Source organism: Astatotilapia calliptera, chromosome 11 (assembly GCF_900246225.1).
Source record: "Astatotilapia calliptera chromosome 11, fAstCal1.2, whole genome shotgun sequence".
Taxonomy (NCBI): Eukaryota; Metazoa; Chordata; class Actinopteri; order Cichliformes; family Cichlidae; genus Astatotilapia; species Astatotilapia calliptera.
In genome coordinates, this window is record NC_039312.1 from 35,512,851 (window position 1) to 35,535,499 (window position 22,649).

Below are 22,649 nucleotides of genomic sequence, written 5' to 3' on the forward strand. Positions count from 1 at the left end.
CCCCGGGTCATGGTCCGGGCCGTGAGAGTTGAGACTCGGTCGTGAAATTTTATGGTTTTCAGGGTTTTAATCGTGTGCTCGGTCTCCCTGGGTCTCTCCCGTGTTGTAGTTGTGCGTCTTATTTTGAAAGAAATATTTATGTGTTGCCATAGCGACCTGAGAGCATTAAGGGGCTGAGCGGAGGACGCTGCTAATAAAGTTACACAATCACACAGCAAATTTGCGTTTATTATTATATTTACAAAACCCCACAGTGTTTGTCTCGGTTGTTGTATTTATCCGCCACACCGGAAAGGCCGCAATGCTGTGGACGATTCCCAGCTTGTCCCTGTATTTTCTAACTCGCCTGCTTAAAGGCTTAAAGTTTGCATTGTGACTGGCAGCAGCCAACAGCCTGCACTGTGGACTTTGTGACAAACTGCCTAAACTAACAAGAACTAGTTTCAACTTGCACCTCTTTATATAATTGAATAAATGGGGATGTATATGTGTTTATCTTTTCAGTAACGATGTATTGAATTGAATAGGTTTGTTATTTGTGCAGCTTCACAGCAGTGACCTGAGGCGGTTGTTTCAACTATGAGGAGTTTGTAACATAACGACTTGTCATGTAAATTCATTAAATAAACAAATCATAAATACATAAGGAAATAAATGCGCTAGACAATAAAATAATATGGAAATAAAAAATGGGAAGTGGCAACTTTAAAGAAGTAAAACGTAATTACAGGCGTCAGTAAGCGTACAGCAGTAAGTACAGGAGGTGAATCATTAGAGGCGTAATCATCTTATTTGGTTCATTTCATGTTGATTTGAACATCTGTGACTATAAAGGAGTCTCGTGTGTGTGACCTCTGACCTGGAAGGTAAACACTGCGGGTACGGACGTGTCGGGGTGGAAAACGGGGCGGCTGAGGCCGGTTTCAGGTCAGCAGTTTCAGTTTGCTCTCGCTCTGTTTGCCTTTTTTTCCTGCTCAGAAATGTGGATGACGCCTCTGTCAGCAGATGCCCCGCCTCCTTTTTTTCAGTGTTTTTTTTTTTTTTTCTTGCTGTGTTTGCAGACTTCCAGGCTGGCTGCTCGCTCAGTGAAGCAACAGCTCTGCTATAAATACTTGAATCGTATCCGAGGCTCTGCTGGCAGCTCGCTGTCTGGATTCACTTACTGTCCCGGGGACACTCGCACATCCACGCTGTGTTCGAGCTGCAGACGTACAGACCTGGTGGATTTGATTTTCACAGCTCTGTGGGACACTTCCACCACAGTTTTTCTCTCGTGTGGCAGGATTTCTTTGACCCTGAGGAGTCTGTGTTTTTGGACTGAGCAGCTATGGGAGACTTCTGGGGAGACATTGCCAGTCAGAGGGTGGCCCGGGCCATGTCTCTGGTATGTATCTGCTTATAGAAGCAGTTTCTGTTTCACGTCATCAGATTGAAAAGTGGGTTTCTGATGTTGATAGTCGGGCAGCTTCTCCTTTGGTCGGCTGTTCGTGGTTGTGACTGAGCTCTGAGCAAAGGTGACGAGCGTTAGTGGTTTCCATGTGTCTGTTGGTCGCGCAGCGTTGAAGGAAATGAGTTTAACAGGAAAAGAGCTGAAAGCGTGTGTGCAACAGCGACAACACAAATGGCAACATCCTGCCTCTGCACACACGCAGTGTCGATCGTAGCCCAGACTCCGCTCTGATGTTTAGAGTCCACCGGCCGCTGCATCGGCGACCGGCCGACTGCTCTGCATCTAAACGCAGCCACAGGTGCACCTCGAGAGCGGCGGGTGTCTGCTGCGTTGCAACATCTGGCCACATCTGTTTTGCACGGTATACGCTCACAGGTACCGGCTCACCTTCAGCTCGAGCCGTCGGTGGACAGGATCCATCCTCAGGAAGCAGATCTCTCCTGATCTCGCCCTCGTCTGGTGACGTGGGCGTCTCTCGCCGTGTAGCTGAGCTACAGAACAGAAGAAAAGCTGCGTAAGCGCCGGCTCTCGTAATGTTTCCCCGTCTTTGTGTGAGGCGCACAAGTGCAGTCAGACTGCAATGATGGACCCAGCTGAGGTTACCACATGTCGGTTTGTAACTCTGACCCCTCGTGGCTGCTGCGCACGTGAAGCCCCACACAGAAGTGACGCAGTCAAAGGTAAGAGGTCATGCTCGTGGGGAATGACGCGCTGGATGTTTCGTACTGCCTCGCTCTCTAAAGCTGAAAGCCGATCTTGAAGTGTGAGCGATGTTCTCGATCCTTCGGGGACGATTTATATTTTTACAAGCCTTGAAGTGAAAGTTTGTGTATTGGCTCCGCTCCGGTGTCCAGGATCCAGAGTTCATCTCTGAGGTCAGAAGGTCAGACCTGGCCGTCTCCTCCAGGTCTCTGCAGTGCTGATTTCCACCGAGGGCCGGGCGATCGAGTTTAGTTTGAGTCTGGACGCTGCAGCTGGAAGCGGCGGCTTTGTTTTCAGTGTGTGTGCTCGGTGAGGAAAGAAGGGAGCCTCGTCTTTTCCTTCCTTTAAGTTTAGTGTAAATTAGTAGAAAGTCCTTTCACTCTTACACACAGGACAGTTTATTAGGTACAGCGGTTGAACTGTTCTTTAACGCAAATTTCTAATTGGCCAATCACAAGGCAGCACAAGCCGACCTGCTGAAGTTCAAAGTGATAAAGGTGACTTGAAGCTCTCCTGGTCTGAATCTTTGTGCTGTGATGTTCGGATGTTGTACATCACCACGGTAACTGAACCGGCTCTTATACAACACTTGTACGTACAACCACAGCATCAGTGGTGCAGGCCGGTGGCGTGGTGGGTCGCGGTGAGCCCCACGATACAAACGGAGCATCATTTAAACTTGCGGACCAGCGTCTTCTGATTGGCTGCTTCCAGTAGGATAACACACAACTTCACCAAACTCTGATCAGGCCAGCTGATGGATGTTGCAACAGCTGTGCGATGATGTCATATCGACGTGGACCAGTCTCTGAGGAGCACGAGTATAGTGTAACTAATAATGTGGCCGGCGAGTGTATATTTGTCAGCTGAGGTCAACTTTGCAGCCGAGCCTGTAAATGAACACACCTGACACCCCCCCCCCTCGGTTCACTTCCCAGAAGCAGCTCTGAGAGTTTCGTAGCTTCTCAGATGTTGTGAAAGAGAAGAAGAGTCCACGTGTGTGCGCTTCCTGTGGGCCGATGTGGCATTGGCAGCGTGCGCTAACAGTGTTTGTAATGACAGGAAAAAGGAACCTGTGTGTGTGTGTGTGTGTGTGTGTGCGCGCACACACACACCCTGCTGAACCGGATGGATCTGTCGCTCTGCTCTCAGGCACTTGCAGCTTATTTGGACCGAGAGCTGCAGGCGTGTACGCTTTCACCACATCAGGCTTGGGAGGCTCCTCCTCCTCGTATGTTTGGGTCTGTCAGCGCCTCAGATCTGTTCCTGCGGGGCGTCCAGCTCTTACTATAAATAAACACAAACATTTTACTGACGTCTAAGTTCATCCCTGTGATGTAGAGGTATCAGCATGACATCTAAGAAAGCCTGCTGATGATTTTTATGGCTGAATGTTTTTGGCAACGTCCTGCTCCAGCAGGCAGGATCGGTGCGCCCCTGACAGCACTGCCGCGTCCCTGACAGCGCTGCCGCGTCCCTGACAGCGCTGCCGCGCCCCTGACAGCGCTGCCGCGTCGTATCCACTGACAGCAGAGCTCCGACGTAACCACTAAAGTAACCAAATTGTTGTTTTCCCGGGAAATTTAAAGTAACAATGTAACTAAACAGCTAACCCTTGAGCAGTAACCATAGTAACACTGGTCCTGACATGAGATGTCACACCTGCGACGACGTTGGTCTTCCTGTTATCAGTAACTCGTCCTCTGTTTCTCAGCCCAAAGTGACGACACCTGGCTCTTACTCTCAGACATGTTCGGGCTTGTTGTGTTTCTGAATGTCGATGTGTGTTGTTGCTATAGCTGCAACGATATCATGAGCATCATATGCTGTACGATCATATCTGTACAGTAATGGCACGGCTGTGATGGAGCACTCTTAGGGATCTGAAGCGTTCGCTCCGAGTTTAAACGATAAACCGTTGGAGAGCGGCCATCTTTGTTGTCACTTGCCGGCCTCACAGTGACAGCAGGTCAGTGAGAGGCAGGACGTTAGCATCCACCCATCAGAGCAAACACATGAGAGACTGCAGCTGACGTAAATGGGCAGAGGTCAGCTGACTCGCTACCTCGCACCTGCTGGCTCGTCCTGTCTGTAGAAACTCTCGGGGCCTCTCACCAGCTCAGCTTCATCTTCTTCATCTTCCTTCTTTTTTTTCATGACTCAGCTGTGTCTCCACGCACACACAAATGCAGGCACATGAGAGACAAACGATCTTCAACTTTATTCTAGGAGTCTGCAGCGTGCCCAGACCTGTCTGTGAAACTACAGAGGCGCAGCTTCGCTGTTCTCAGACGTGATGAGGAGGGGCGGGGCTAACTGTCAAACCGTGTGATCGTTCGCTAGTGACGTTTAATCACTGACAGAACTCGGCGGTGTTTTGAAGCGTCTGCGGTCTGAGTGTCTCTGGGTCGGTTCATTAAACAGAGGAAGGTCTCTGTGTCGATGAGTGATGTAACAGATCCACAGTGATGCGGGCGTGCATCGACCCGCCGTGGTGAGGACTCTGCCGGGTCGTGAGCTGTGGGGAAGGTCACCTGCAGGGTTTCCTTCGGTCTCCTGGCTCGCTCTGCGAGCACGTGCTCGCTTCAGAGATTCTTCATCATTATTGGGATGAACAAGCTGAACTGAAGGGCGAGTTTAAGCTTTCTGCCAAAGGCAGCGTGAGACAGAAGTGCGAGCTTTGCAGCAGGAATGATTGTTGGGAGGCCAAAATGAGCCCAACCTCACACAGACGGCTCAGCGGAGCTCGTATACCTGAGATCAGCTCGGGGTGAGTGTCAGGAGCTCCGACGTGCAGACGGAGAGATGCTGCTGAGCGGGAACGTTTTCCAAAGAGGTCGAACTCAAGCAGCTGCCGCTTTTATGCGTGTGTGTGTGCGTGCGTGCGTGTGCGTGCGTGTGTGCGCGCGTGTGTGTGTGTGTGCGCGTGTGTGTGATGTGCTGCTCTGCAAACAGACAGCTGGTTGTTAAAAAGCAGCCAGTGTGGAGCTGCACTTCCTGTTTGACACACCAACATCAAACTTGTGTGTGTGTCTCTCTCTCGGGGCGGTTGACATAGGTCATTATGGTTAGTGGAGCACACTCAGTTTAGCGTATGCGGGTACGCGTCCTCTTCTTTCCTGGTTTTTTTTGTTTTGTGTTTGTCTCCATCTCACCCTACTGATGTCCAGCTGTTGCTCCACTTCCTGTTGTACAGTTAGTCACGCATTCCCATCAGCTGTGGGCGGAGCCAGACTCCTTGGCTGACAATAACTTCCTGCCCGTTCACTGTGACATTGTTTGGTGATTGATTTGAGTGGCGAGGCGTAATCTGCAGCCGATTTTGGTGGAGGCGTGTCGGTGTTTAAAGCTGCAGACGCTGTGATTGCGATGACTCTGCCGGCCTCCCGGTGCCAACTAACACGCCGTGACCTCAGCAGCCGTCCTCACGTCACTCGCGGTCTGTCTCCAAAGCCTCGCCGTTGTTTTGAGGCAGACGCGACCGTGTTTACACAGAGTTGGAAAATGAGTTTGATAAACACTCGTTTAAACCCACTCTCAGGTCACCTGTGGGTCTGTGTGTGTTCTGCAGGGGAACGATGAGGAGGCCGTGCTGGACCAGGGCAAGACCAGCTCCACCCTTTACACCAACTTTGAGAAAGAGGAACTGGAGAGTGAGTTTATACACCGACACACACAAAGGTGCCTCAGTGTGTGTTTACAGTCAAACACACAGTAACAAAATGACTCAGCCCGCATTTACACACACACACACACACACACACACACACACACACACACACACACACACACACACACACACACACACACACACACACACACACAGCCTGAGGCTCGAGAAAATGATGATTTAAAATATTTCAGAAAGAATTATGTCAAACTTGGAAACAGCCGTAAACAGTCTGCAGTGTGTCGACGTCATTTCTGCAGAAAAAGTGGAAATGAAATCTCGTGACGTGTACACGCCAAACATGGAGTGTGACTCACGTGACCTCAGCTCTTATTGTGAGGTGGCGTGTTCAGAAAGAGGAACTAAGGCACGTACGAACCCCCGTGTGGTGCTTGTGCTGCAGCTCCTGTCATTTTCAGCTAAGTCGTTAACCCTTTGAAGCCCAGCTTCTCTGTATGTTTGTACCTGCCGTAGTGCCATCAGTGCAACCGTTATATCCCAGAGTTTCATCATGTGTGTGCATGAAGTCCACAGAAGCTACGTGAACTGCAAAACGGTGCAATTAACTACAGAAACTGTTTTTTTACAGATATTTCAGAGGTGAATCCCTCAAAACTGTAAATGCAAAACGTTGCATGAAATAGTTTCAAACCGCAGGAAATGGATTTTGTCTTCTTAGTTTCATTTTTGAGATGCAGCAATTTTTATAAACTGCAGGAAAAAACAAAAATAATTATTTTTGTGCACAATTTGCCAAAAACGGCATCAAATCAAACGATTTCCAACAACCGTGCAGTTTGAGTCCCGAGCCTCCCGGAAACCTCTGAAAGGCCCTGCAGGGAAACACGAATAGTGAGGTCACGGTAATTACAAGAAGCATCTTTAACTCAAACGGAGCTTCAGTTCACATCTCGTTAGACGCTGTAGGTTGTTTCCATGTTATTACTAGTTTATTACAGTCCTGTTTTAAACAAACAACTGAGTGAGAGGTCGACACGCAGCCAGAGAAAATCCGATGAACGTTACTGAGGTAAGGAGAAACGGAGCGTGCAGTGCGAGCTGTGCAGCACGCCTCCCGTGTTAGCAGCGCCTTCAGTGTTTCCCTCACGTGTTTGTTTCCAGCGTTCTGTTATCACTGGAGGTGTAGAACAAACTCATGTGACCCCTCTGCTTCTCTCCGTCAGGTCACAGGGCGGTGTACGTTGGCGTGCACGTTCCGCTGGGCCGCCAGAGCCGGAGAAGACACCGTCACCGCGGACATCGACATCACAGGAAGCGCAGAGAGCGCTCGGATCGGGAGGACGGGCGAGAGTCGCCGTCATACGGTCAGGTTTGAACGAGGATAAACAAACACGGGCCAGCTGTAGGACGGCGGCGTGCTGAAGCGTTTGTGTCCCCGCAGACACGCCGTCTCAGAGGGTCCAGTTCATCCTCGGCACCGAGGACGACGACGAGGAGCACATCCCCCACGACCTGTTCACCGAGCTGGATGAGCTCGCCTTCAAAGACGGAGACATGCAGGAGTGGAAGGAGACGGCCAGGCAGGGCGCTTATGCTCTTTCTCTGCTTTGCGTTCAGACGTTAATCTTTCCAATAACGCTGCAGAGCTGTGAGGAGCGATCCTCCCGCCGTGCAGGGGCGAGGCCTGGTTTGTTCAGCGTTTCTGACTCGGGTTAAAGAGGTTTCCTCTCTAATCCAGACTCTGCAGAGCGCTGTGAGGACGAGGAAGACGAGCCTCACTGGATTTGAGAGGAAACCGATGAAGGCGGGCCGAGTCGTGTGGTTTGGAAACCTTCAGATTAACTTATTTACTCAGCAGAGCAAAGTGGATCAGCCCACATTAGTGTAGCATTATAGCATTAGCACGAATCAGATGCCTGGCGTTCTTCAAATGTCAACACTCGGCTGTGTGTGTGTTTGTTCAGGTGGCTGAAGTTTGAGGAGGACGTTGAGGACGGCGGCGAGCGCTGGAGCAAACCCTACGTGGCGACGCTGTCACTGCACAGCCTGTTCGAGCTGCGCTCCTGCATCCTGAACGGCACCGTGCTGCTCGACATGAGAGCCGGCTCCATCGAGGAGATCGCAGGTCAGAGCGCCGTCGGGAACTCGTCCCATCACTCGATACGCTGCTCCAAAAACGACCTTTGTGTTTAAATCTAGAGGAGGTCGGAACGTGCTAAAACCACACTTGAGCTCTAAATCTAGTTTGGATCAGCTGCTGGAGACGAAGAGCGCCACGATGAAAGCGCAGCTCTCTGGTTTCCTCCTGCTGGTATAAGCTGCCCCTCAGCAGGCTTCCAGGCATCAGCCAATCTCTAGAAAGTTGGTATTCAGGGCGAGTTCTGACGTCTTGTTTCAGAGAGAAGAGGAAGTGAAAGGCTGCTGCGAAGGCGTTTGATAAATGATTCTGCTGCACGCCTTTCATTTCCTCCTCAGAACATAAACCTGCAGTGCGTTTGTGTCCATCAGCTGACCTCTTGTCCTCCTTCCTCGCAGACATGGTGATTGACAGCATGCTGGCGTCCGGTCAGCTGGAGGAGGGCGCGCAGGAGAAGGTGAGGGAGGCCATGCTGAGGCGCCACCACCATCAGAATGAGAAGAAGCTGAGCAACCGCATCCCGCTGGTCCGATCCTTTGCCGACATAGGCAAGAAATACTCGGAGCCAAACTTACTGGAACGCAACGGTGAGACCGCAGCGCTCTTGTCATCCTCGCACCTGCAGGTCAGGAGACGAGCTGCAGGAGGCCAGTTCAGGTTGACCCCTCCTGACCTCTGGCACTGCTCGGGCTCTGCAGGGTTTAGTTCTGCACTGTTTAAAAACCGGGGGGGTCTAAATGACCTCAGCGGGTCGGCGGCACGCTGCAAACCAGCGTGGCGGTAGGTTTACGAGTTCTTTACTAAGTAATGCACTGTTTTCTTTCATAGTTCATAGTTCTTTGTCTCTGTTGTCGGGCAGAATGTAGAGTCTGTCCGTCCTGATTGGTCGAGGTAAAGGGGTGACAAGACGACGGGTCTCGTATTGCTGCATGGTGCCGTTGCCGTGGTTTTTGAGTGATTGTGATGAGTGATGGCTCCGGTTGGTTTCTCACCTGCCCGTACCTGAGCTGCTGTGACCTCACCCTGTTTATTATTGACCGGGACTCCCTGACCTAGCCGGACCCGCTGACTCGCTGAGCTAATAACCAGCTAACAGCATGAGCGAAGTCGGCGTTTTCATATCCGCACTCCTGGATCCTGTTTGTGAGAGAGGAATGTTTTAATGCTGCTCGGGCCGAACGCCGTCTGCAGGCGCTGAGCCGTCTGACGTGCGTGTGACCTACGTGACCGATCAGCTGCAGCTTTTACCGTTTGCTCGTTCGTTCAGGAGCTTTTCTTCAGATTGACTCTTTCCTACAGTTTATAAAGCTGAAGACATCAGAGCAGAGCTCAGGGTCAGACTTTGACTGCAGCTGTAATCAGCTTCACGAGGTCATCGCCTCCAGCACGACGCTCCCGGCTCGGTGTGTTTCCTCTGCTCTCCACCACAGTGGACTGAGTGGGCTGATGCCCAGTTACAGCAGCTCTTCCTGCATGTGATGGAGTAAACATTCAGTAATTGGCGTGTTCACTGCAGACGGGTAGTTAGAGCGAGGGTGGCCCTCCTGCTGCCTTTACCTGAACAAAGACTGTAACTAAAAGACAGAAAGTGTTTGCTTCTTAAACTTTTCAAACAGGCTGAAAGCGCCAGGTTCATCCTAGCTTGGTGACTGTCCCTCGGGTCCGGAGGCAGCCGGACGACTTCTGTGTCCAACTGACACGATGGGAGGGTGAGGCAGCGACGCCCAAATGTCCTACCGCCTACAAAGTGACCACCCCTGTACAGGTGCGATACCTGAGACGCCCTCAGATGGAGGCGAAACATCGTCCAGAACCCAGAAGTCGTCCGGCTGCCCTCCGCTTGAGCACTTCGGACGACCGGGACAACCGAGAACCGGCACAGACCGCTCTGCATGAAGCTGCTGTGGCTCGTTCAGGACTAGCAGGACTTGGTTCTAATAAAACGCGCCCTGAGGTTTTGCTGCTGTGTAAATCAAACTGAATTGAATTGGTCCCGGACCGATCCAGATGTCTTGGATTTGATGGTAGGCGTAAAGAAAAGGCGGAGCTTCGTGACTGGTGGAGGAAGGTTTAGCTTTAGAAGGCCGATGTTGGTGTGACGTGCGTCCTAACTCACTGATCCATGCACGCTGGCTTGGTGTTTCCTTCTTCATCATCATGATCTTTCTCCTCCTCTTCCTCCTCAGGGGAGGGTCTGTCCTCCTCTCGTCTCTCTCTCCTCCGTCGTTGCTCCATGGGCTCCTTCGACCTCTCCACCCTACCCCCCTCTGCGAGGACCCCAGGCCCGTTCGGGCACCTCCTCCCCGGCTCCGCCTCCTCGTCACAGACCGACCTCTCTCTGTATCGTTACGGCCGTCACCTCTCCGAACCCAGCCAGCCTCACGGACTCGCCCTTCCCGTCCCCGGTGGCTCTCCACGCCGCTCCTCTGCTCCCGTGGGGCTCCCCAAGGTGGTGGTGCACCCCCCAGAAGAGGAGGAGGAGGAGGTGTTCCACCTGGGAGATGAAGACGACGTGGTTCCCCAAACAGGCAAATACGGCACGGCTTTCCTCCGGCCGTTTCCACGCTCTGACACTGAAGCATGCCCGCTAACGTGCTGATGAAGCTGGAGGCGGATGATTGGACGAATGTTGGCAGACTGGCAGCTTATTTGGGGGCGGGGTTATTTTGCATGTTTTTGGTTTATTTTGCTGCCGTCCGTCTGTTGGAGACTGAGCTGCGTGAATGTTGGACCTGCAGTGTCGTACAGCCGCCTGTCCGAGCCTGGGTTTGTGTTCACATCCAGTCTCGTTCGAGTTTTTCTGTTAACAAACTTTTTTAACAGGTGAAGGTTGAACGGCAGCGTCCTCTGGATCCTCGGTCTCCTTTAGCCTCTGCTGGAGTTAACAAACCGGCCTCTGGTCACACGTGAAGCGCCTCAGATGTTGTTTTCAGCCAATCAGAAAGGAATCAGGCGGCTGCCTGTCATTAGCAGGCTGTTAGCTGTTAGCTGCAGCGACTTAGAGTCTGCATGTTTGTTTCCTGTTTGTTTCCCTCGCTCTGACAGGCGGCTCGGGTCCGATCTGAGTCCATTTCCCTCCTTTATGAAACATTAAAGATCTGGAAATCAGGACGTCTGAACTTTTGTGGTCTTACTACACAAAAAAACAAAACCCACCAAAAACTACATGTTTCCTTGTATTGTAAACTTGTTCACCGTCTGTGTCGCCGTCAGAAGCGCGGTCAAATGAAAGTTTATTGCTATAGCACATCTTAGAAGACCATCGATCAGCAGCTCGATCTTAGTGCTCTCCTGGCGTTGTACGAGTGGAGGAGATCAGTTAGGTAGCTAGGCGCCAGGTTATTTCAAATTTTAAAAGTGTGCAAGAGAAATTAAAATCAATCCCGTATTTAACGGGGAGCCAGTGTAAGCTAGCTGGGACTGCAGTGATGTGATCGTACCTTCTGATGCCGGTTCAGAGGCGCGCAGCAGCATTTTGAAGCGACTGCTGAAGGAGAGAGTGGGAGGCCAGTCCAGAAGTGCTGAGAGCGGGGAAAAGTCTTTCAGTGGGACGTGGCGCTTTGCTTTGGCACTTTGGTGTAGCTGATGCTAGGGCTGCTCAGTTAATCGAATTTTAATCTCATTACGATCTGGGCTTTCAACGATTATTAAAGATGACTGAGCCGATTATTAGCCCCTCCCTCGTGCTTTACTCTCGCGCTGCTCCGTGTGGCAAATCGAGCGCACCTCTCTGCGTTTCGAACACGCGTCACAACAATTAAGAGGGAAGCTCAGCAGAAGTTATTTGGAGAGGAGAGTGACGGCCGCTGGTTGAAAAGAGGTAAAAACCTTCAGTGGTGTGGAAACATTACAGGTTCAGTCAGACGTGGATCAAGTGGACACAGTGTGTAAACTTTGCTACGGTGTAGCTGCACCACAGAGCAACACTGCAAAGTTCACGAAACACAGATGTTTATATTTTTCATTTATTTTTATATTGCAAACATTTGCACTATTTTATATTATTTTTTAAAAGTCATTATTCAACACATTGTTATTAAATAAATATTGTCAAATAATCGAGATCTCAATGTCAGTGATGATCATTTTTGCCATAATCGAGCCGCCCTACTGATAGAAACTAGTGCTTCTCTAATTTGAGGGAGCTATCCAAACATACTCCAGTGTTCCTGACAGTGCGAGAGGGCCGGCTGGCCCAGAGGGCTGTCGCCTCTAAAGCTGTCATTTCTGTTTTATTTTCATTTGGGGTGCGAACATTATGCCACAGCCAGGCTTTAACGTCCCGCAGACAGTCAACACAGGCTGGAGGGGGCAGAGGCATGCAGGTCCAGGGGCAAGTGGATGATTTATTAAAATGCATCCCAGCAGGTCGGCTTGTTTTCTCTGCTGCGTCGCGGTGTTTCTGCGGCAGAGAACTCTGGACGCTCGAGTGACTCCCGGCACTTCCTGTTCATTAATGATCCGTGAAAGAATCAAAACTCGCTGACGCTCGATCACCTGACCACCGACTCATCACTCTGTTCAGGTGCTGAAGCGTGAAAAGCTGACGTGAAGCTGATTTGTGCTGACCGCGTTCGTGGAGCCGAGACTCTGCTGCGCGGCGCTCTGTGACCACAGGCGTGCTGCGCACCGACTAACAATGATGTAACCGAGGAAACCGCGTCACTGCCCGCACCGCGCTCGGCTTCAGCGTGAGCGAGCAGGAATCGCATTCTGAGACTGAACTCCGCGGGTCAGGAGGCGGTGATGTCACGTGTGTCAGTAACACGGCTGTGTGTTTGCAGACAGCTGCTGCAGATGTTGCGTGTGACTCTGTGGTCTTTGTGGCTCTGCAGGTCTGCTGGCGTCGCCTCAGTCGGCCCCTGGAAACCTCGACGACAACAAAAACGCCGAGAGTCGCGGCAACGGCGGCAGCGGCAGCCGGGAGAACAGCACGGTGGACTTCAGCAAGGTAAACGCGGGGCTCCGCCTCACACGCAGGTTGGGTGGTTTATAGGTCGGCTGCTGCTCCCTGCAGCTTTCCAATGTTTGGAGCTTCAGGGAGGTGAGAGATGCTTTAATGATGAGAGGTCAGAGCTGCACCACTGTGACCTCTGACCCCTGCCAGCTACATGAAGCCTCACACATCAGCTGGTGTTCAGATGGGACTGAAACATCCCTGAGCTGTGGGCTGGTGGGTGTAGGAGGCTCCACCCTGACGCTGCTCCGCCTATCAGACGCACTGCGACAGATGCACTAATGTTTAAAACTAATAAATGTCAGAAGCACCGAGATGGATGAAACGTTCAGTCTGTGAGTCTCTGACCCAATCAGAGATGTTTACCTTCAGACGGTGAGCGTCTTCAGAGGTCCGGCCCTTTAAGTGCACAGAGCTGCACAGGAAATGACCACATGAAACTTCTGAAGGGTTAAAAACACGTTTTTAGCTCCGACACCCGGAAATCTGAGGCTGGCGCTACGTCAGAACTAAATGCAGGTTACACGGTGGCCTCGCAGCTCAGGGCAGGTTCCCACAGTAACCTGCCAATGTGGCGGAGTCTAAACTGACTGTCACCGAGCCTCCACTCCTCGAGTCGTAGGCATAACCTGCAGAATTAAAGCTGTGATGGTCCCGAGTGACCTCATGGACGGGTCGCTTTAATTCAGTGGTTTATGTTTGACTTTCACACATGAAAGAGAAGCTGTGGGTGGAGGAACCTGCCACCTGCTTCCTCCACGCCGCGAACGAACACAACGACATCGTCGCAGATTAACGTGCACAGTAATGCGCTGAAAGGCAGCACGAAGCGTTCCTGCACAGTAGAACATCCGTTTGCTTTTGCAAAGTGTTGGAGACGAAAGTGTAAATCGAATGCAGATTTGATCAACTCTGCGCAGATCTGAATCAAGTAGATCAGACTCTGCGTTGGGATCAGCCTGATGTCCGATCCAAGCATCGGATCGTTGCGTCCGTGGTTCAGCAGGTCATCGGGTATCTGCTTACATTAAGGATGAAATCAGGAGACTTGGTCCGTCACAGCAGAAAATCCACAACACAGAGATGAATTCCACTTCCTGCTTCAGTCTGTGACGCTATTGGACGATGGAGCTCAAACTCCAAAGACTTTGGTCTTAAAACCATCCAGTGAGCATCCAGCTGTGCAGCCACACCTGCCTCCAGGTGCAAACAGAACCTGAGCTTTCGGTCACGTGACGGCGAGTCCCCGAACGAGCCAATCAGAAGCTGTGTTGTGTTTCCCAGCAGGACTGCGACTGCGTTTGTTTGCTGCCAGCGGCCAGCAGGAAGCCCGCAGTAAGTCGCATGTCAGTCGCCGGCCCTCGGCCAATCAGTGTAGCCTGTGCTGTGACTCATCGTGGTGGTGCTCTGTGATTGGCTGTCTGTGGCGTTCTGTGACCATCAGCTGTTTTAGTGTTGGATGGAAAAATGTTTTTATTGATTTATTCAATTGAACTTTATTTACACAGGAACTCAGATCCATGACAAACTCATGGATCTATTCACTCCTCCATCTGCCCCTCCTCCTCCTCCTCCACCCTCCTCCTCCATCTGCCCCTCCTCCTCCTCCTCCTCCTCCATCTGCCCCTCCTCCTCCTCCACCCTCCTCCTCCTCCAGGCTCACTGCAGGTCTCATCTCACAGTTAAACGTGTAAAAGCAGTTTTCATGTTTCAGTCGTTGATGTGAAACTTTGAGCTTTTTTTTTTCCACATCTTTGCTTCACCTCATGATGTTTCCCGTGGAGGTCAAAGGTGAAGTCTGTGCATTCAGCTGCTTCCTGTCTGTCAGGTGTAAAAATGAGCTGCAGGCAGCTGATCCACTGCTGTGGCTCAGGCAGCCTGCAGCGAGGATCACAGAGGTCCTAGACCAGGAAGTGAAACCAACGAGGAACTACAAAATAAAACGAACACTGTGTGTGTGTGTGTGTGTGTGTGTGTGTGTCTGTCTCAGGTGGACATGAACTTCATGAAGAAGATTCCTCACGGAGCCGAGGCCTCCAACGTCCTGGTGGGTGAAGTGGACTTCCTGGAGCGGCCCATCATCGCCTTCGTCCGGCTCTGCCCCGCCGTGCTGCTGACCGGCCTCACCGAAGTCCCGGTGCCCACCAGGTAAGCCGCGACCGAGCCGCCCTCGGCACGCCGTTCCGTGCGTTTCCTCTGCTGACAGACTTCCTGTCCCTGCAGGTTTCTCTTCCTGCTGCTCGGTCCGTTTGGAAAAGGTCCGCAGTACCACGAGATCGGGCGCTCCATCGCCACACTGATGACAGACGAGGTGAGCGACGCTTTCACACACAGACATTACAGGAATAGATGTAAGGATGGCGTCTGAAGCCCAGAGTGAGCCTGTGTGTGTGTTTGGGGTTAAACTACGCCCAGACTGGCAGCAGACTCAGGCAGGAAGTCTCCATGGTCACCCGGTTTGGTCGCCTCCTCGCGTCCTGATAGTTTAAAGGTGAACGGCTCAGTGACGGCGCGTGTCTGTAGAAGCAGCGAGGTCAGCTGGAGCACGCTGATCATCACACGCTTGTTTGCACTGAGCGTGCAGCGTGACGGAGAGCTGCAGGTCTGCAGCTGATGATGGTGTTTAGAGGCCGTGTGGGACGATGAAGGCTCACCGCGCTGCGTTTCAGCCGGCTGTGTTTACCTGTTGTGTGTCTGTGGTTGCTGCTGACGTTGTTCCCGCCTCTGCAGACACAGACGTGTCAGTGTGACGGCGTGCTCGTGAAAAAGCTTCAGGAGGCGTAATCTCGTTTGAAGCGCAGACAAAAAGTTGTTGACGTGTGGCGGCTCTGCTGCAGGTTTTCCACGACGTGGCGTACAAGGCGAGGGACCGCAACGACCTGCTGTCGGGGATCGACGAGTTCCTGGATCAGGTCACCGTGCTGCCGCCGGGAGAATGGGACCCCAGCATCCGCATCGAGCCCCCGAAGAGCGTCCCGTCTCAGGTAAAAGATCCGAACCCGCCACGCCAGCTCTGATCTCTCAGAAGTGACGTCCCCGCCCCCGTCTGTCTCCGCAGGAGAAGAGAAAGATAGCGTCCTTCCCCAATGGCTCCGCCCACAGCTCTGAGATGGGCAAGGAGGCGGAGCATCACGCGGGACCAGAGCTGCAGAGGACGGGGAGGTGAGTGAAGCTCAGCAATATTAATAAATACTGCGAGGAGATTTTCAAATTAAAACAGGAAACGTGTTGAACGTGGGATTATTCCGCTGCCGAGTCCTGGCTCGCTGTGTGTTGGGAATGACGGGGAATCCCTCGTGTGTCCCACAGGATTTTTGGCGGTTTGGTGAACGACGTTCGGAGGAAGGCGCCGTTCTACTGGAGCGACATCAGAGACGCCGTGAGCCTGCAGTGCCTGGCCTCCATCCTCTTCCTGTACTGCGCCTGCATGTCGCCCGTCATCACCTTCGGAGGTCTGCTCGGGGAGGCCACCAAAGGGAGCATAGTAAGAACCCCTGTGTGAGCTCATCCTGGGCCCTGATTGGTGCATCCGGGTGTTACTCCCCTCTCTCTCTCTCTCTGATAGAGTGCCATTGAGTCGCTGTTTGGCGCGTCTCTGACGGGCGTGGCCTACTCTCTGTTCGCCGGGCAGCCTCTCACCATCCTGGGCAGCACGGGCCCGGTTCTGGTCTTTGAGAAGATCCTCTTCAAGTTCTGCAGGTGAGTCGTGACCCAAGAGCGGCCAGACAGGTTTGCATGAAAGCTTTGCTCCCATTGGCTGTTCAGGTTGTGATGACATCACAGCGGGCTGCTGAGCAGAGAGAAAAAATGCGTTTGCGTTTGTTTTTAAGGTTTTTCGTGTTTTATTTCCGTCCTTGTGCCTTTGGGTTTGTCTCCTCTGTGTTTGCAACGCTGCGGCTCCCCCTGCAGGCGCATCCAGTGCTGTGCACGGAGCTGCGAGCTGGCAGCGGGTCACTCGCTTAATCTCAGCGTCACAGATTAACGTGATCTGAGGGATTTTTGGAGCAGCTGTGGGAACGTTGTGCTTCGGTGCTCTCAGCTGTTTCATGTTGTTGTATAATTTTTTTGGTGGATTAAAAAAAGCTTTTTGTGATGCACAAAGATGTTTTGTAACAGTTGCATAAAAGCCTCGTTTTTTTTAACCTGCTCCATTTTCATCTGGATTACATCATCCATGTTTGTCACGGAGAGCAGAGAAGCTGTTTAAAGGTGAGCCAGAACAGGAAGCGTTTAAACTGCAGCAGTCACAAACCGTCTGTTAATCGAGCTTCACCTCAGTGTTTCAGTCTGAAACCTTCCTGCTTCGTGGCGAGATTGAAAAAGCTGATCCGGAGGATAAACAAAGCAACGACGTCTCTGCCGTCTTTAGAAGTCTCTATGGCTTCAGGAGGAAGTGACGTGTCGCGGAGCCGCTGTAGGGTTTGGGATCACGTGTCGATGCTATAGGGCGTTTGTCGGGGTCACGTAGAGGTCAGGAGAGCTTCAAACAAAGCGGCGCTCAGGAGGTGTGACATCAGTTATTGCAGGGATGTCTGCTGGGTTAGAGAGAGCGAGCCTAGAGAAGTGCCCTCGGCTGACCTTTGACCTCCTTTCCTTCCCATCCTCAGTCAGTACCATCTGTCCTACCTGCACCTGAGGACCAGCATCGGACTCTGGACCGCCTTCCTGTGCCTGCTGCTGGTCGCCACGGACGCCAGCTCTCTGGTCTGCTACATCACCCGCTTCACAGAGGAGGCCTTCGCCGCGCTCATCTGCATCATCTTCATCTACGAGGCGCTGGAGAAGCTGGTCCGCCTCGGGGAGCTCTACCCCATCAACATGCACAACCAGCTGGACAACCTGACCTTCTACAGGTGAGGCGACTGTCCGACGTCACCGTGGTCGTTTCAGCTGGAATCTGCTCGGGGCCAGAATCCCGGGCCGGTGCTCCCACGGTTGGAGCTAAGAGGGTGAAGTGGTCATTTAGCTCCGAGTTGACGTGAGCGCTGCTGCTCTGTTTCAGATGTCAGTGTGCTCCACCCGCCAACGCCTCGGCCGAAGTCCTGGGTGTGTGGAGCAAAAAGAACGTGACCCCAGAAAACATCCCCTGGGATCAGCTGAGCTCGAAGGTAAGAAATAAACTTTGTTTTCTGTCTGACGCTGCCGTCAGCAGCGCCTTTCAGTCAGAACAAACGAGCAGCAGCCTCTGCTGGTCATCAGAGGAACTGCGGCTGACGCTTCCCTCTCCCCACAGACGTGCAAGGCACTCATGGGGGAGCTGGTCGGCCCGGCGTGCAGCCACAGCGGTCCCTACGTCCCCGACGTCCTCTTCTGGTCCATCATCCTCTTCTTCACCACCTTCTTCCTCTCCTCCTTCCTCAAGCAGTTCAAGACTAAGAGCTACTTCCCCACCAAGGTCAGTGACACCCTGAGAGAGGAGCCGATGGAGTGCTCGCAGACTCGGTCCTCTTTAATGTTTCTCACGTGTGATGAAGATAAAGGATTTATTGGATCCACAGGAAAACATCACCACTCGGTTTAATATTTGTGCAGAGCTGGAGGTCTGAGACGTCGCGCTTTACCGTTCGATAAGAAAATATCGATGCTGTTTCCCGCCCGCAGGTTCGATCGACCATCAGCGACTTCGCCGTCTTCCTCACCATCATGATCATGGTGCTGGTGGATTATCTGGTGGGAGTTCCTTCACCCAAACTCAACGTGCCCGACCGCTTCAAGGTAACGCTCGCCTCTCAGCATGCGCAGGTCCAAACGGCCTGCGGGGGCGCCATTTGCCCTTTATTCCAGTAATAATGTAATCCAGCTTCAGTGATGGATGTTGGGGGGAGGTTTAGACTGAGCGAGGGCCCTCGGCAGCTCGCTGTGATAACAGGTCAGAGGTCGTTCACTGGGTTCGGTTCTCATTTAGGTCTCAACTTTGGATTCGTTCTTCATCTTTCACAGTTCGGATCATTTGAAAACATTAAGTGGTAACATGTAACATATTTAATGATACAAAAAGTGTAAAATCATCAAGCGTGTGGGCGCCGTCGGCTCACACCTGCTGACACGATGCTCACTCAGAGGTTACCGTAGAAACGGTCTCGCGCTGCTTTCAGCCCACGTCTGAAAATCGGGGGTGGCTGATTTCCCCGCTGGGCCCGAACCCGTGGTGGACGCTGCTGGCCGCCGCCGTCCCCGCGCTGCTCTGCACCATCCTCATCTTCATGGACCAGCAGATCACCGCCGTCATCATCAACAGGAAGGAAAACAAGCTGAAGGTCAGAACTGACGTGAAGCCGCGTGCCGTCGTCCCCGCGGGGTGACGACCTTTACCTCACTGTGTGTGTTTGTGTGTGTGCGGGCTGCAGAAAGGGTGTGGCTATCATCTGGACCTGCTGGTGGTGGCGGTGATGCTGGGCGTGTGCTCCATCATGGGCCTGCCGTGGTTCGTGGCGGCGACGGTGCTCTCAATCTCCCACGTCAACAGCCTGAAGCTGGAGTCGGAGTGCGCGGCGCCCGGCGAGCAGCCCAAGTTCCTCGGCATCAGAGAGCAGCGCGTGACCGGCTTCATGATCTTCTTCCTGATGGGCTGCTCCGTGTTCATGACCTCCGTCCTGAAGGTGAGTCGTCAGACGGTGCGTGCTGCGTTCACGCCTCGCTCCCTCGCTCCCTTCACAGATCGCTTCTTTGCTTTTACAGTTCATCCCGATGCCCGTCCTGTACGGCGTGTTCCTCTACATGGGCGTGTCCTCGCTCAAAGGCATCCAGGTACGTCTCTGCGTCCGAGCGTCCGTCCGGCCGATGGCGGCGTTAAAGCTGGTCTGACCTCTCGTGCGTCTGTCTGTCCCACAGCTCTTTGACCGCATCAAACTGTTCGGCATGCCGGCCAAACACCAGCCCGACCTGATCTACCTGCGCTACGTGCCGCTGTGGAAGGTGCACGTCTTCACCGTGGTGCAGCTGTCCTGCCTCATCGCGCTGTGGGCCATCAAAGCCTCGCCCGCCGCCGTCATTTTCCCCATGATGGTGAGACGCACTGAGAGACACTGCATCTCCTTGTTTCCTTGGTAACGCGGGGACTCACCTCCTGCTGCGTTCTGCAGGTTCTCGCTCTGGTTTTCATCCGGAAGCTTCTGGATTTCTGCTTCACCAAGAGAGAGCTGAGCTGGCTGGACGACCTGATCCCTGAGAGCAAGAAGAAGAAGGAGGACGACAAGAAGAAGGAGAAGGAGGTGAAGGGCGCTGGTGTGTGCACGTGACCCTGCTTCTGTGTCCTCATTGGCTCAACCGTGTGTGTGTGTGTGTGTGTCCAGGACGCTCGGCGGATGCTGGAGGAGGTGGAGGAGGAGCTGCCGTACGACAGAGGAGAAGTCCTCAATTTCCCCATCAAAAACCTGAAAAAGCGGTGGGTCTGAACTCAGGCACGCTGACGGCTGCGCGCACTCTGCAGCAGAGGCTAACGTGTGTGTGTTTGACTCAGCAGCGACCCGTCAGAGGTGAACATCTCTGATGAAATGGCCAAAAGCGGCATCTGGAAGTCTGTTTCCAAAAACTCCGACAGCAGCAAAGCTCTGAGGCGCACCTTCAGGTACGCCTGCCTCACCACCAGCGACATCACCTGCGATGCTCTGTGATTGGCTCTCTCTGCACTGTGTTTATGTCCTTAAGTGATGACGTATGAACCCTGCTTCTGCGTTTAATAAGGCTGTTGTGTTTTTAACATGTTTGAATGTTTTGTATGTATTTAATCTGAACAAGCCCCTAAAAACAGTGATCACTGTCGGCCTCTCTCGCTTTATTATCGCTCTTCATTTTAAAGCTCAGATTTGAAACCTCACGATGTAACTCCAGCCCAGCAGCAGTACATTAATGACTAACCTCGTATTGTGGATGGATTATCTCAGTTGTTCTCCTGACTGAAGTTTGGTCCGTTTACAGCATCCTGCCATGCGATTGCATTTGTCTCTAACCATGAGGAACCTTCACGTTAACTTTTATCAAGTGGAAAAAAGTTAACGTTCATCCTCCAGCTTCACTGTGTTTATGCTAACATAGCTGTGTCGCTAGCAATCACGTAGCATATCGTTATATAGCAGCTAGCCCAACTTCAGTAACCCTACAAACGTCACTGCTGTTTAGTTTTCTGTCTTCATTTATGCTGGAAGTGACAGCAGAGCTGTACGTTTGGATTGTTTCAGAAATCTCTCAGTCAGAACAAAGTTTTGCTATATCATGTTTAGGTGGAAGCTAGCGACCTAACTTCCTGTTAACTTGTAACTCCTTTAAATTTAATAAATCCTGTTTTCATGGATGTTAAACGTAATTGTTACACCTGGTAAAGCAGCAACGCTGATCATTTTAGTAAAGATGAAAGAATTTAGACAGTTTTTAGCTCTGTGTTGTTTGACTCTGGACCCGGACACGACTGATGACGTCAGACATAAACAGCAGTCCTGTAACCATTAAAAGTGAGCGCTGGCAGGCGTGTCTGTGCTGTGGAGGGCTGGACGATGTGGAGTAAGAAAAAAAATGCAATTGTGATGTTTTCAGGCTGGATGTTTTAGACACGATAAACACGGCTTATTCATGTCCCTGCTCTCTGTTTCCATGAAGATGATTTTTTTTTCCACGTAGACAAAGATTTCTGTTTTCCACTTTTTGTTAATTTTCACGTTCAGGGTCTTTATGTCAGATTATTTTTAGTTTTCATTATAAACTTCAAACACATGAAAACGAGTCGCTGACAGCTCGGTCAGAACAGCGGAGACGAGCTTCCTCCCAGAGCCACAAACCAAACCTCAGAGACGTCACTCCACCTGCTGCTGCCACACCTGTGCTGTGAGCACAATCAGATCTCAGAACAGCCCCAAACTACAGGAAGTGGAAGTAATTTAACGTGTCTGTAAGACGTGTCTGACTCTGGTGCCAGTAAAGTTTCTGTTCTCTTTCAGCCACGACAAGCTGCCGAGCGTCCGGATAAACGTGGAGAACGAGGACGGGCAAAGAGTCGTGAACGCCGAGACGTCGCTATGATCCACCGCCCGGGGCAGGAGGGTGAGGCGGGGGCGCTGCAGCTCCTCCGCGTGCTCTGAGGGAGGCGAAAGGTCGCGGGGGGACCAATCGGGCTTCACCTGAGCGTGCCGTACTTCTGACTCTGCGTTGTCTCGGACGAGGCGAACGTTTTATTTTCTCATCGTTTTAAGGTGAAACATGAGACTCCACTTCTGGAAACGGCTTCCTCAGGTTTCTTCTGCTGCCGTTTTTGTGTTTTTAACTCGGGCGGCCTGTGATTGGCTGCCGAAGCGTCAAACTGAAAAAGAAAGGAGGAAAAAAAACAGCCGCCTGAGTCTCCGGACGGATGTCGTCAGAAATTTTAATTTCATGGTTTGAACTTTTGTTTCAGTGTTCGTGAAACGGGCGAAGCGCCGACACGTTTTAATTTAACCCATCATGCTGATTTAGGGTGTGTGCGTGTGTGCGTGTGCGCGTGTGTGCGTGCGTGTGTGTGCGTGTGTGTGTGTGCGCGTGTGTGCGCGTGTGTGCGTGCGCGCGCGTGTGCGTGCGCGCGTGTGTGTGTGTGCGTGCGCGCGTGTGTGCGTGCGTGTGTGTGTGCGTGCGCGCGTGTGCGTGTGCGCGTGCGTGTGCGTGCGCGGTCTCTGTACAGCACCTGGTTGCCTACAGCAGAAAAATGAATGACGTCACAGCTGCTGTTGTCGTAGTTTCTTTGTAAAGTTTAATAAATCAGTTTGGTGGCGACGATCACAGCGAGTCACGTGACCTCTCTAGTCGTCTC

The 22,649-nt window shown here is 52.2% G+C and overlaps 1 protein-coding gene across 4 annotated transcripts; it reads left to right on the forward strand.

Annotated features, from left to right (window-relative positions):
• Window positions 1-1,056: 1,056 nt before the first annotated feature.
• LOC113032733 (sodium bicarbonate cotransporter 3-like) lies at window positions 1,057-22,368 on the forward strand. Of its 4 annotated transcripts, XM_026185802.1 has the most exons (27): window positions 1,057-1,384; window positions 5,724-5,805; window positions 7,007-7,147; window positions 7,225-7,363; window positions 7,748-7,908; window positions 8,319-8,507; window positions 10,107-10,448; window positions 12,756-12,871; window positions 14,165-14,212; window positions 14,868-15,025; window positions 15,101-15,188; window positions 15,715-15,861; window positions 15,936-16,039; window positions 16,187-16,361; window positions 16,443-16,576; window positions 17,485-17,730; window positions 17,880-17,985; window positions 18,111-18,272; window positions 18,479-18,592; window positions 18,973-19,134; window positions 19,225-19,476; window positions 19,556-19,624; window positions 19,709-19,882; window positions 19,960-20,088; window positions 20,170-20,261; window positions 20,337-20,444; window positions 21,808-22,368. In XM_026185802.1, exons 1-27 carry the CDS (start codon window positions 1,328-1,330, stop codon window positions 21,887-21,889), a joined length of 3,777 nt encoding a protein of 1,258 aa, XP_026041587.1. In that variant the 5' UTR covers window positions 1,057-1,327; the 3' UTR covers window positions 21,890-22,368. The 4 variants fall into 4 exon arrangements, with proteins under 4 accessions (XP_026041587.1, XP_026041588.1, XP_026041589.1 ...); XM_026185803.1 differs by lacking the exon at window positions 10,107-10,448 and having other exon boundaries at window positions 1,061-1,384; window positions 14,162-14,212; window positions 20,340-20,444; XM_026185804.1 differs by lacking the exon at window positions 10,107-10,448 and having other exon boundaries at window positions 1,061-1,384.
• Window positions 22,369-22,649: the final 281 nt, after the last annotated feature.

Excerpts from the sequence above, each read along its gene's own strand:
- LOC113032733 (XM_026185802.1), top strand. The coding sequence starts at position 1,328 with ATGGGAGACTTCTGGGGAGACATTGCCAGTCAGAGGGTGGCCCGGGCC. Across the intron at positions 1,385-5,723 it reads TGGCCCGGGCCATGTCTCTG|GGGAACGATGAGGAGGCCGT; the intron begins GTATGTATCTGC and ends TGTGTTCTGCAG. Across the intron at positions 17,731-17,879 it reads GACAACCTGACCTTCTACAG|ATGTCAGTGTGCTCCACCCG; the intron begins GTGAGGCGACTG and ends GCTCTGTTTCAG.